Source organism: Dipodomys ordii, unplaced genomic scaffold (genome assembly GCF_000151885.1).
Source record: "Dipodomys ordii isolate 6190 unplaced genomic scaffold, Dord_2.0 Scaffold109, whole genome shotgun sequence".
Lineage (NCBI taxonomy): Eukaryota > Metazoa > Chordata > Mammalia > Rodentia > Heteromyidae > Dipodomys > Dipodomys ordii.
The window spans coordinates 350,927-365,228 of NW_012267325.1; the positions used below are offsets into that span (position 1 = coordinate 350,927).

The following is a 14,302-nucleotide window of genomic DNA, read 5'->3' on the forward strand; positions in this document are numbered from 1 at the left end:
CTGATTATTCTTGCTAAAGTATCAAAAGCACTGAGTTTCTCATAGAAAAGTATTCCCCCTCGCAGTCTTCATTTTTGCAACAGAATTCAGACTGCTGAAATGAGAGCAATGGGGGTGGTTCTCTGGGAAGTTTTCCAGACTCCTAAGTGCAAAGCTCATGCAGCCCTGTGTTAGTGAAATACTGTGAATTCTGTAGTCAACATGCGTCATTAAGTACTTTTAGCACCAAGGCATTTTAATGTTGAAAAATATAAACTAGCTAAGGAGGATTTTCATCACATTTGATCTTCTTTAGGGCAGAATGAAAAAATGAAGTGCTTAAAATTAAACCTCTTCAAACATAAACAGATTTGATTCTGATACAAAAGGAAGTTCTTGGGCAGACACATCTAGCAGCATTTCAGAAGATGAGAGAAGAAAGAAAAGATAAAGTATACACAGTAATTAATTTTCCCTGCCAGATATACTCCCTTACTATGGAAGAGGAAATACACAAAGGATCCATATAGAATTCTGCAACATGGAGTCATCAACCCTGCTATCTTGGCAAAATTATGGGGTTATAGTGTTTTGGTATCTATCTGCTACTTAGAATACTTGCTATGCACCTACCCACCAATAGTTACACTCATCTTCTGTGTCATCAATGATGTCTCATAATCACACCATGAAATCAGCCACCAGCCTAGGTCTTGGGCTTACCCACAGCTCCTGAACACTCTAGAGATTTTCTACAAATGCTTCAGGTCTATGCAAATGGTGAAGCATCTCCTTAGTGCACAGAGTTTCTACAGAAAGGAAAGAAGGAAGGAAGAAAGGGAAGGAGGGAAAGAGAGAAATAAGGAAGTAGAAAGAAAGAAAGAGAAACAAAGAAGAGAAAGAGAAAGTAAAGAGAAAGAGAGACAACGAGAAAGAAAGAAAGAGACAGACAGCGAAAGAAAGGCAGGCAGGCAGGCAGACAAGAAAGCAGGAAGGCAAAAAGGCAGGAAAGAAGGAAAGAAACTTTCTGGCTCCAAGTCTACCAAAAAATACTAGTTGGAAGTGTGGACTCAAGGACCTTCCCACAGATGTGAGAGAGGCCATTCGTTGAACTGCAGATGCTTAGCTCCAGGAGAGCTAGGAGTGCCTTGCTTGAAAATATGCAGATGTCATGATGTTTAGCCCTAGGAAAGCTTTTGCTACAGAGAATGCTGGCCTTCTATTTCCCCTAAATCGTCTGATTTGCTTGTCTCTGGTCATCCCTGGAAAATTTGAGGCATAACCCCAATATGGAAAATTTAAGCTGACCCCTGAGCTACTGCCTTATATGGTCTGTTTCTGTTGGACTGGATCTCCACCCCAAATATGGTGGCGGTGGGGTTGTCTTTAAAAGCTCTGTTCAGGCTCAATTCTGGGCTTCAAGTCTTTGAGACAGGAGTTCACCTGCAGTCAAGGGCTCACCAATAAAGACTCCCAATTCAACCTCTAAAAAAAAAAAGAAAGAAAGAAAGAAAGAAAGGACCTTCTTAGTGGTTGGGGAAAATGAAGGTTAACCAAAAAAAAAAGAAAGAAAGAAAAAAAGGACCTTCTTAGTGGTTGGGGAAAATGAAGGTTAACCATAACCTGCCAGAGCAGCTCCAAGCAAGCCCTTTGTTGAGGGCTGGCCCTACTGAGTACATGGGCAGTTTGGTGTATATACTAAAAGAAAACATCAGAGGCAGTACTAAATGTACCTGTTTTGGAATCTTAAACCTCATAGTCACCAAACCATTTATTAGAAATGGTAATATTCTGAAAGAAAAAAAAGAATTGAGAAATCCTCTGAGCTCAGATTCAACTCTGCTGGCTATTGAGCTCACAAATTGATATGTTGAATCAAAACCTCTTTGTACAACTATTTAAATTTTAAAAAATTTAAGAAAAGAAACTGCTGAGATTTAATGTTTACATTGTAATTGGATGTGTTCTAGGTCAAATATAAATTATAAATCCTTGAGCTATCATATGACAGTGTTCTTATTACACTTAGCTAAAGAAAATTTACTTCTAAAATCTAGTAAAATATTAAATGTAATGGCTCCTACATGAGTTTCCTAGAGTATTTTTCCTATTTGCACAAAGGAATGAATAAGAATGTCTCTATTCTTCAGCAATCATAGTACATGTAAAAGTGAAATGCATGGACTATTTTATAGTCGTATCTGGCCTTTGTTAACTGAAAACTTATCTGCATGATATAATGTAAGAAGTGAACAATGAATCAGAGAAATCCATATCTATACCCTGCCTTTGCCTATCTGTACAACCCTAAATAAGTGACTTTACCCTCTCTTTGCTTCAAGTTAATGTTTAGTTTTTAAAAACGGGGTGGGGGACTATAAATGTATCGCAGTAGTGGAACACACACTTAGTGTGTGCAAGGCCCTGAGTTCAATCCCAGCACCACCAAAGAAAGTCTTTGCAAGTTATTTAGAGGATGAAAATGCATAATTATAGTTAGTGTCTAACAAAATACTCTGCAGTCAACACTCCACAAATACTAATTTGTTTACTTGCTGCTCTTCTTTCCTGGCTATCCCTAACACTGTGATTCTAAATGACTTTTTACTGTACTCAAGAATTAACCCCACCTATAGGGACAAGGATTTCATCCTAATCAAGATATAACTAAAAGAACTGTCTACTCTATACCCTTGGGAGTTTCTCAATTAATGGGCTGAACTCAAGGGTATGATATTGCATAATAAAACCAAATAATACATTCATTTACAGACATGATGAAGAAACAAGATCTACTTTTTGCCAATACCAAGTTCATTTGTAGCCTATGCATGTAGAGAGGGCAATTCAACTTCTAATATGATCCATGACTATAAAGTAACATGACCAAGTTGTTCACAAACACAGAAAGCTATATATGTACAATTTAAAAAATGGTATCATCTACAAAATAGTCACTTAGTTGGCTACCTAATATTCCAATGATGCTACCAGAGCCTAAAGCATTTTGGGAACAATTCTTAACTGGTACAAATTCTACTTCATTCCGTCATGATTGTTACTACTTAAAATTCTATATTTACCAATAACACATTCATGATACCCCTGCTATTTATAAGTGTCAAGAAGTACAATAGTAACTTTGTGGCACGCATTTGAAGCCAACTCTTTTTAGTTGTGTCTTAATCACCCCAAAAGATTTCATGGGTCAGCAGATAGTAAAATGGTACCTAGCAGATAACTGGTGTCCTGTCCGTGATTGCTGAACTGAATGACCATTCAAGGGAGGGAAAGGAGTTCAGAGCTAAGAACCCCTCGTGGGTCAAGAATCTTAATACCAAACACAATGCCACCCCACCCAGAGTCTCCTAATGCAGAATCTCGATGAGTAGAGAAAAAGAAAGAAAAGATCTTCCTCCCCATCGTGCATATCTTCAAAAGTTCTAAAGCCAAAGGAATCTTTCCCTTGTAAAGGATCAAGATCTCCCACTCAGGGTACAGAAGAATCTTGAATAGACTCTAGGTTGATCTGCAACATTTTCTGAAAACTTCATTGACCAAAGCTTGACGAGTATCACTATAATTACAACTGTAGCCAGTCAATACTTCTCACCTCCATGACAGCCAAGCACAGGAGCCAAAAGAAGTTCCCTCTTATCTGTGATAGTAGCTCCACCCCTTATGGACATTATTTAATCTAACAGTAATAATCTCCTTCATGAACTGCAGATAACTGAGAGAATCATTTGGCCAATGTCATTCCTAGAGAGAGAGGAAATCAACCCTCTCCCCAGGAATATTCATAAAATTCTACCTGTACAGTGAAGCAAGAATGGAGTCCCAAAAGCCCAAAGCATTTGTCAGGCTGTCAATTACTCTGTTCTGTGGAAGAGTATAAACCAGATGATGAAATCATTCCCAGGGTTAGTCCCTCAGAAGCATAGGCTCCATGGCAGAAACAGCCCATAATTCCATTGGTAAGGGGCCCTCTCAGTCCCTGACAGCCAGATCCCTGAGTTACTGTCTGTCAATACATTAGAGCTTAAGAACCATGTAGAAAGAAAGCATCCTAGGTATTGCCTATGTCAAAGTGATTTCTTGGGAGGGTCTTAAAAGAAAGCTGGATAAGGAATCCAAAATGCAATTGGGAATGGAAAAAAATCTTCTCAGAATTACTACAGGGAGGATAGACGTGGTGGGACAGAAGAGCACAGTGGGATAGAATGATTTATCTTAATGTTCAATTATCCCTAACTGCCAGATCCTATTCTGGGTCCAAGCTCACAGATCTCCCCGCTCCTGTATTTAAAGTGATTATCATAGCCCAGGTACAGCTTTCCTAATTCATTCATTCACTGAAGCAACCCTAGGGGGAAAAAAGAAAAGAAAAGAATACAGATTTGCTAGCACTTTAAAGATACAACTAAAATGCTCCAGTGAGACTCATTCTCACACCTGGAATTACTTTCTCAAATATTTTGAATATCAAAATTATAAATCTTAAGTACATTTAGTGGGCCTGTAGGAACTAAAAGAGTTTCGACAGCAATTTCTTTGGATGAGAAATCTGTTTCTTTTCTTATTATTCATCTCAAAGTACAGTTGCTAGCCGTATTGTTTAACACACTAGTCTTAAAGCCTCTTATGAAAGAATAGTGCAGTTTATGTTCAAGCTATGAGATATATGATTGCGCAAACTCTTTGACAAACCTTACGACAGGGCAGACAGAAAAAAGAGAATGTGTCTTATGAAATGATGTTGCTGTTCCTTTCATGATAGCATTTGAAAAGTTCTACCTTATTGATAACTCTGCTATGGCTTAAAATGCTATTAACAGTGCTTTAGGGAGCACTGAGCTTCCACTTTTCCAAAACCTATCTATCTGCTTAATTTTCTGAAAGCAAAAGTGACATACATGCTGCATTTATTTTTCCAATCAAATTGCATAGTTGAGGCAAATTCATTTGTGCTTTGTAGCAGAACTCAAGGGAGGCGCTCGTATCTAAACACTTTGATTGGCAAATGCAAAGTCATGGTCAAGCTCACCTTTGATTGGTGTGTAGGCTAATGAGATGCACGAGTATTGCCACACCCAAAGACCTCAGCCTTCTACCCCACTGGAGCATGTGCATTAAATAAACACAGCAAAACATGGTAACAAACCTATCTAGACTCTTCCTTGGAGAGAAGAGGGGAAAGGCTCTCAGTCTTGTTGAGGTATCCAGCCCTCAATCAATAGTGGCTGTGTATACTGAGTTTTGTTGGTTTGAGGATTATGTCTATAGAGGTTAAAAAAGAGAAATAAAAGAAGGCACAGATGTTTCTCAAGTCGCCATGTTCAACTCAACCAACAAAACAAGTCTTCTGATTTCAAGCTTCAGGAAAGATGCTACATGTCAGCAGGGCTCTCTTCCAGTCCTAGGTCTGCAGTGGAACTTATTGCTTCTGGGAAGGGACCCGGATAGGTCTGTGCTGTGTATGAAATCCCTTTCTGCAGACCAGTTTCTTCGTGGACGTCTCCCTGGGTGCTGAATGCTGGGCATGATCTAGTCCGGGCATATTTCTCAGCATTGTCAGGCTGGCCCACCAGCTCGCTCACGGTGTTCAGAGGGAATTCTCGGCACCTCTGCCTCTGAGGTTCATCTTCCTTGTACTTTATAGAGTACCAGGCCAGGAAAATAAAAATAAAGCCAACAAACTTGAGGCCAGCCGCCAAACCAAAGTAGACAAAACGAAATGATGTCACATTGTACTCCCAACAAGAGCCCTGCACGCCACATTCTTGTTGCCACAGCATACAGGTAGTGTCAATAACCGCCCCAAAGTAAATCGGAGTAGGAATGTATGCTACATGGAGAGAAAGAAAAATAGAACAGTTTAGCACATCTTGGAAGAGAAATAAGATACTTTTTGTTTCATTTTGGTTTTATGTTTTTGTTGGGCTGGTTACATACCCTTACTTAGACTTAAACTCACTTAAGAATAGTGCTCTACCACTTAGCCCCAAACCTCCACTTCCAGATATTTGGTGATTCATTTGAGATAAAAGTCTCACAGAGTCAGGGACTGGTGGCTCATGCCTGTGATCTTAGCTACTCAGGTAGCTGAGATCTGAGGATGAAGGTTCAAAGCTGGGCCCAGCAGGAAAGTCCGTGAGGCTCAACTCCAATTAACCACCAGAATAATGGAAGTGATAGAGCGCTAGCCTTAAGAAAAAAGAGCTCAGGGACAGTATTCAGGCCCTGAGTTCAAGCCCTGTGACTGATCACACAAAAAAAGTCTCATAAGACTTTCCTGACTTGCCTGGATTCAAACTGCCATCCTCAGATCTCTACCTCCTGAGTAGCTAGGATTATAGGCATGAGCCACTGGGGGAGAAATCAGACTTGGTGTTCAAAAACCAGTTGCGAGGAGTGATTTTCTTGTGTTGATAGTTTTTTTCAAAGATATCATCATAATTTGTTCCTTATAAAAAGTATTCCCTAAAGAGTAAATATTTTCCACTCTGAATGTGTTACTGATGTTTTTTGGAACATAAAACAACTATTGCTTTATGCATATGTCAAACCATCACACTGTCCTGGTTACAAGTTTGTCAATGATATCTCTATAAAGCTGGAGAAAGTATCTACTGCCAAAACAATGCAATTAGAGAATCCTTTTAAAATTAGATTTTTTTAATTAAAAACTTAAGAAGCTACACTAGAGCTCTTTTTCCCTCACTAACAATCAATGCATTTAATTCTTGTGGTTAAGTCCTAGTGTTTGAATGAAGGAAGAGGAGGAGGAAGCATTGTCACTCATAAGTCAGACACCACATCAAATGATAACCTCACAAAGGCACTTGGTAGATGGAAATAATCATGACATAAAATACACCTTTGAAGCTTATGAGACATCTGGATGAGCAGAAGCTTTGTAGTTTGAACTATGATGTAGACATTTAATGCCACCCCCAGCCCTACCCCCGCCCCAAAGTCACCTAGTAGAATTCCTTCATCCTTTGCCAAAATGTGCCTCACCCCTAGCTCATTCACCTGAACAATAACCATCTCGCCTTTAGGTTCTGGCTTCAGTGGAAAACACTCTACTGCTTTACTAACTACCTCACAGTATTTACTTAAACCATTAACCATTTGTCAGCCTATAAAGTCCTTCATGGCAGAAGTCAAGTCTCCTTTGGTTTGTTTCTCGAGAGCCTATCAGAGCCAAGCACCAGTAGCTGTCACCTATAAACCCAGCTATAAGAACCACATTTTGAAGCTAGCCGAGTCAGAAAAGTCCATGAGACTCTCACCTCCAATTAACCACCAAAAAGCCAAAAGTGGAGCTATGACTTAAGTGGTAGAGCAATGGCCTTGAGTAAAATTCACTCAGAGAGTTCAAGCCCCAGGACCAGTAAACAAACACATGCACACACACACACACACACACACACACACACACACATGCGCGCACGCACGCACACACACATACACTTTTTGGGACAGCCAGGGATCCTCAGTAAAAGTACATAAGAAAGAAGAGTGCTAGGAATGGGGTAGAAAGGGAAGAGGATAATAATAATTATAATAATAGAAGAAAGAGGGAAGAAGAAAGGATAGAGAAGGCTGTGAGTAATACACTTTTGTGTGCCAGAACTGGGGCTTGAACTCAAGTCCTGGAAGCTGACCCTTAGCTTCTTTGCTTATGGCTGGCACTCTTTCAATTGAGCCACAGCTCTACTTCTGGCTTTTTGGTGGCTAATTGGAGATAAGTGTATCATGATCTTTCTTTCCTAGGCTGGCTTCAAACTGCAATCTTCAGATCTTTACCTTCTGAGTAGCTAGGATTATAGGCATAGCCACCAGCACCAAGTAAGTACATGTTTAAATAATACATATTAGGCTGAAATGAGGTCTATCACTACAATTAAATCTTACTGCTACTAAAGTACTATATACTTATTTGCTTTGAAATTTTGGGAAAATGGAAATTAGTTTGTGAGCCTGAATATACTTTTTTTTCACAGAAATTAAGGTAAAATTGAACTGGAAAATAAATGCCTCCTATATCCTCTCTCTACTTGTGTGTAGTGCTGCAGCTCACACCTGTAACACTAGCTACTTGTAAGGTTGAAATCTGAAGGATTATGCTTTGAAGCCAGCCAGGGCAGGAAAGTGTCTGAGATGTTTATCTCCAATTAAGCACCAAAAAGCCAGAAGTGGAGCTGTGGCACAGAGCACACAAGTTTTGAGTAAAAAAGCCAAGCAAGAGTGCAAAGTTCCAAGTTCAAATGCCCGTGCCACCACATACACACACAAAAAGAATAATGAAAACACTTTCTGGTTTTCAAAAAGACCATAACTCTGTGTGTGTATATGTATGTGTGTGTTTGTGTGTGTGTGTTTGTGTGTGTGTGTGAATTTTCTTTAAGTAGCATGTTTTTAAAAGCCATACTTACAAGATCTTATTGGAAAAATATCATTCTTGGACTGGCCTATCTACCCTACTATATGACAAACTGATACTTTCCGAGGGAATTAACTGTACAACAATAGGATAAAGTCATTTTAAAAAGACTTCACACTTCAAAACTGAATTCTAATTAAAAAACTAACTTGCTATTTTGTCCTGTGGACAATAGTACTGATTACTGAGGGGGAAAAACACCAGCTGAAGAAAAATGTCATACTGCTACTTAAGAGAGGAAAAATAAACCTGATGACAAGGAAGGCAATTAAGAATACAACACAAATGATCAAGCAACAGGTGACATGGAAGTCTGTTTTGTGTTCATTGTCCCACATCTTCCTGGAAGGACATGGCACATGTGAAATGATTCTTCAAGCATTCTATTCACATGGCACCAATGAGCTTTCTGGGTGATGCGGAAAGCCTGTAGAGTGATCTTACATGTGGCTTTGAGGATCTTTTTGTTTTCTTCTTAGAATTCTTTTGTTCCTCAGAAAACTCAATAGGTATATGCTTTCCACAGTCCAATAAAATTACTATAAAGAAGTAAGAAATTGAACATTTCACAAGTAAAATGTGTACCAATATCTCATGCTTTCATGTTAGAAAACTCTAAAGGGACCAAAAAAACCAGAGTAATAAACCAATTACAAAGCCTGGTGCCAATGGCTCATGCCTGTAATCCTAACTACTCAAAAGGATGAGATCTGAAGATTGCAGCTCAAAGCAAACCTTGGCAGGAAAGTCCGGGAGACTCCTCTCCAATTACCACCAGAAGTGGTACAGTGGCTCAAACTGATAGAGCACTATCCTTGAACAAAAAAGCTTAGAGACAAGTGCTCAGGCCCTCACTTCAAGCCCCACAACGACCTCCACCACCACCACCAACAACAACAACAAATTACAAATCTGTTGACTTAATATTTATTCCTATATAAACTTATCTGGAGAATTTTGCCCAAGTTTCTGTTCATAGTAAAAAAAACTACCCTACAGTTGGCTTTGTTTGATCAGTGTGAACTTGTGATCTCTCCATTGAAATCTGAAAATTAGGAAGCATGCCTTTACCACAAACCTGTAAAATCCTAGCCACAAATGCTAACAAATGATTTAACTCTCCACTTGTAAAGGGCAATGAAGGTCTCCCCACTGCAAAGAGGAACTTAAAGGCACTCTTGGAAATTCTGGGACATACCAAGTGTTCGTAACAAAACAAACTGCATTCCCAGTGCAAAAGGTCTCTCTTCATCTTCCACGGACCTACAGTGAAGAACAAGAAGAAAAGCATTTAAAGAGGGACCCTTGGAAAATGGCCACCAATCAAGCCTGCTTTGTGCAAAGCCAAGAATGAATAAAATGCTGTGTCAAAATATTTAATTATTTAGAATTTATTAACAAGAGTGAGGCCAAATTTTTGGTAGTAGATCATGGACCAGAAATCTTCCCAGTGAAGACACAAATCAAAACTCTTCTTTCTATGTGTGTGCTGGTATATGGCAAAGGCTCTTGGCTAAAGAGATAAACACAGCTCTAATGAGATTCAAAATCAGTTCTATTTTTAAAAATCATAAAGCATTATCCTAATACTGTGTTCTCTGGGCTTGTTGGCTTTTTCCAGAATGATGGATATATCTAATCACTTCCATAATTTCTCCAAGGTAGGACAAAAAAAGAAAAAAATACTCGCTCTACTCAATCTAAAAATATATAAAAGAATCAGAATTTGAGAAAGAATGAGCTCCTCCATCCACACTTTGTGTGTGTGTGTGTGTTGTGTGTGTGTGTGTGTGTGTGTGTGTGTGTGTGTGTGTGGTGTGTTCTTAAAATTTATGCTACAAGCTGGGCACTCATATCTGTAATCCTAGCTACTCAAGCAACAAAGATATGAGGATTACAGTTTGAATCAAAGCCATCCTGGGCAGAAAGTACACGATTCTTATCTCCAATTAACCACCAAAAAAGCCAGAAGTGGCTTTCACAGAGAAGATCTACCTCAGCATCTAACAGAAAAAAAGCCAGAATACTCCTGGTACAGCCCAGTTACCCTCCCTAAACTTGGCAATCTCAGCAGGTGCCCCTGTGGGGTTCTGCAAAGCCATAAGGAAGAACACAGACTTCCTCCTTCATGTTCTTATTGTCCTGCACGCCTGGCTTCTTCACAGCTAACATGTGTATGATCTACTAACGCTGCAGCTTTTATTGCAAATACCAGTGCAAGGATTTCAATGTGCCATCAACATTTTTTTAATTTTTATTTATTTTTTATTGTGAAAATACTGTACAGAGGGGTTACAATTACATGGGCAAGATAATGAGTACATTTCTTATCAAGCATTGTAGCCTCCTCCTTTGTTTCCCCTTCCCATCCCTTCCCTTCCTCCCCCCCCCCCCCCCACCCAATCCCCCCCCCCCCCCCCCCACCAAAGTTGTAAAGTTTGGGCCTATGGCTGAAGTGGTAGAACAGTAGCCTTAAGCTGAAGAGCTGAGGGACAGTGCCCAGGCCCAGAGTTCGGGTCCCAGGACCAACAACAACAAAAGAGTGAATTGCCATCAACATTTTTAACAGAACAAAAATAGTTTCCACATCCTTTTATTAAAAAAAAGGGGGAACAAAACCCCTAACAGGAAACCTAACATGGCAAAGTAAGTACAGTCTGATCAACTGAAAAATCACATTTCCTTGATTCAACTCCAGAACTTTATAGCACAGTAAAATGAATGGGTTCAGCATTTTTGAAACACAGGCCTAGCATAAATGATCACCGGTGCTGGAGTCAGGGTATTCATCATCCACAAGGCAGGAGATAATAGCTTTTGTGGTCTGCATGATTTAGATACTTTACCAAAATACTTCCTGCCTTTTCAGAGGCCCAGCCTCCTAGAGCTAAGCCAAGGTTGGCTTTCAGCTTCTGAAAACGAACCTTGTAGTGCAGAGACTTCAGAGGTGCCCAACAGAAACCTAGCTAAACTAAAACTCAATTTAAGAACGGACAGTCCTAGAACATGAAGTGTTACAAAGATCCTTTTCCTTGCTGACACGGAAAGTCACTTCTCAAGTGACATCTGATGACTCTACACAATCAAATCTTGCTGTCCCTGCTTTGTCTCTCTCCCCTGCTCCTGTGACAAGCATTCTGGCAAGACTTGTTGTGTGGCTCACCCCAGCTGCCATTGTGAATGCTGCTCTCACCTGAGAGTCACTATGATGGCCGACGGCTGGGCGCATGCTGTGATAAAGGTGACGATGAAAAGAAAAACCAAGAATGGGATGAGGGTGTTGCAGGTGCGCTTGCACTTCCCTGACACGGCGTAGCCGTTCTCGTTGAGATACGTTTTGACGATGACCACGTGCAGCTGACTGTGCTGGCCCACTGTGGGAGGGGTGATCACCTGCCGACTCTGGACGCAGGTGCATTCTGTGTAATTCCGAATCTGAGGGAGCAAAATCAAGATAGGTTGTTTGTCAGTCAGAAGCAAGCTGTGCAATAGGGAGCTTAAGACAAATGAAAGGAAGTGGAGCTGTGGCTCAAGTGGAGTAGCGCCAGCCTTGAATGAAAAAGTCAAGAGAGAGTTGAGGCCATGAGTTAAACTCCAAAACTGGAGTATTTTTTTTTAAATAAACAGGTGCTGGTGAGTTATGCCTATAATCCTAGTTACTTGTGAGGGCTGAGATCTGAGGATTGTAGTTCAAAGCCAGCCAGAGCTGGAAAGTCCATGAACACTGAAAAGCCACAAGTGGACTTATAGAGCAAAGGTAGAGTTGCCATCCTTGAGTGAAAAGGCTAAGAGTCAATGCCAAGGCAGTGAGTTCAAGCCCCAGTACCAGCACACCCTAAATAAATAACTAAATAAGCAAAATCTGACACAAAAATGGCTTCTTTGTTGACCATAACAAAGAGTTAAAATGCATGGCTAAAAATACCAAAATCTTCTGGTTACAAAGGTTTGAACTTCTTGTAAGAAACTTTCAACACTTAATTTTCGGACATGTGCTCATTTGGACCCTCTAATTAATTAGAGAAGCCCCTTAAAACCAAGAGCACAACTAGCACAACTCTGAACATACACACAGTAGGCCCTAACGTGGGTCTTATTAAATAGATTCATAAGCAAGCATGATGGCTTTAGTATCAACAACAATGAATTTCTCATTGGCTGCTCCAATGTAAACTACTTAGCTTGTGACCATGACCTCCTGTGAATGAATAACCCACTGGATGATGTCACTTCAATCTGATGATTGTGCTCCCTGCCCAGGGCTGCTCTGGACTCAGAACCCAGCTGTCAGGATATAATGCTGAGCAACAAAGAAAAACAAAATCACTTGTCTATTTTCCTTCCAACAAATATCTTCTGAGCCTCTACTGCTACACCAAGTTCCATTCAATGGGACTGAAGGCAGAGAAGAACAAAAGAAACCAAATCTCTGGTAAATACCAACATTTCCACTGGAAGCAAACAAAAAAGTGAAAATGAAACTTTATTAGGGATTACTGATAGATCAAAATAAACCAGCAAATGTTAAATCAACCCACTGGTTTTCTGCTGAATGGGAATCAGCTGAATTCATTCTCTTACTTCCAGCAGCAGTAAAAATTGTGGATGTAAAACTGGGTGTTGTTGACCAGCATTTTGCTGGTCTTTTAAAAAGAAAGAGCAACTTTGTCCCAAAGGATCTTCTCACTTCCAAGAAAGAATCTGGCCTCTTTCAACATGGTCACATACTGGAGCTCACCAATTATTTAATAAGGTATCAGCAACAGGAATTCTTCATTTATCACTCTAACTTAAAACCCAGACATCAAGACTGGCAACACTCAATATATTCCCTATCATCTGTATAGAAAAAAAGAAACCCAATGCATTTTAAGCTTACTTAAAATGCAACGGCACACAATGTTTTTTATGAGAAGAGTCAAACCAAGCTTAATAAAGAATGGAGTAAAAGATGAAAATTTGCTCCCACAGTATTATAGTCTATTTATAATTCACAGGAATGGGAATTTTCAAAATAGCCTATTCTTCAACTGACAGAAATATCCTTACACTGAAAGTGGGGGGAAAAAGGTTTGAACTGAAACAATCATCTATGAAAAATGCCTTTGATCTTCCCAGACTCTGGTCAGAAAAAGTGCTATCCTAGTCTTCCCATCAATACCAACTACAGTCACCTTGACCTTCAAGTGTATTCCAAGGGCCCTGTCAAAGCAACAGCTGGGAAGCCTGGAGCTCAGCCTTATCAACTTTCACTGAGCTGGCATGAAATGTAAATAAGAGACAGGCAAAATCTCTACACACTCAAAAATGCTCTAGTCAACCTAGGTAAAAGAAAAAAAAAGGTAACACGGTATAGTTTTCTTTCTGCTAAGTATTTGTCAGAGGTTGGAGTCTGTTGAAAAGAGAGACAGAGGTCATTATGTGAATAATAAACTCTGTCACTGGTTGTTGGATTAACAGCAGAAGAGGAATTTATGAAATATACTCACCCCAGTGCTAAGATTACCGCTGTTAACACAACCAGCCAGACAAGGGTTAAAGTATGTAATTCCATCGGATCCACAGACTGGCTCATACTCATGTATTTTACAACCACAATTAACATTGCAGCTTCCTGTCAGATTCCTATGGGGCATGGTCAGAGAAGGTCTAGAAGAGCAAAGAAGTAAATTGTGAGCATTGAAGTGAAACTAAGAAGAGTTTTTTATATTTAGTGATTTCTGTTTCAGATGGGATATTCCCATCGATTGGTACTATGGTATACAAGGTACCCATTCTCAATAATTGTCTTTATGACTTCACAGCAAAACAAAAAATAGTGTTTCTGTTTTTCTAGTACAACAGATTCTTCACATTTTATCCAATTATCTG

The 14,302-nt window shown here is 39.8% G+C and overlaps 1 protein-coding gene across 2 annotated transcripts in view; it reads right to left on the reverse strand.

Moving 5' to 3' along the window:
- Positions 1-5,154: 5,154 nt before the first annotated feature.
- Slco5a1 (solute carrier organic anion transporter family, member 5A1) overlaps positions 5,155-14,302 on the reverse strand; it is a 119,711-nt gene continuing 110,563 nt past the window's right edge. For both annotated transcript variants that reach the window (XM_013028434.1, XM_013028433.1), the window contains 4 exons: positions 13,921-14,080; positions 11,625-11,866; positions 9,630-9,694; positions 5,155-5,827 (listed from right to left, as the gene is read on the reverse strand). In XM_013028434.1, coding sequence (XP_012883888.1) covers positions 5,370-5,827; positions 9,630-9,694; positions 11,625-11,866; positions 13,921-14,080 — 925 coding nt within the window. In that variant the 3' untranslated portion in view covers positions 5,155-5,369. The remainder of the gene's footprint in view (positions 5,828-9,629; positions 9,695-11,624; positions 11,867-13,920; positions 14,081-14,302) is intronic.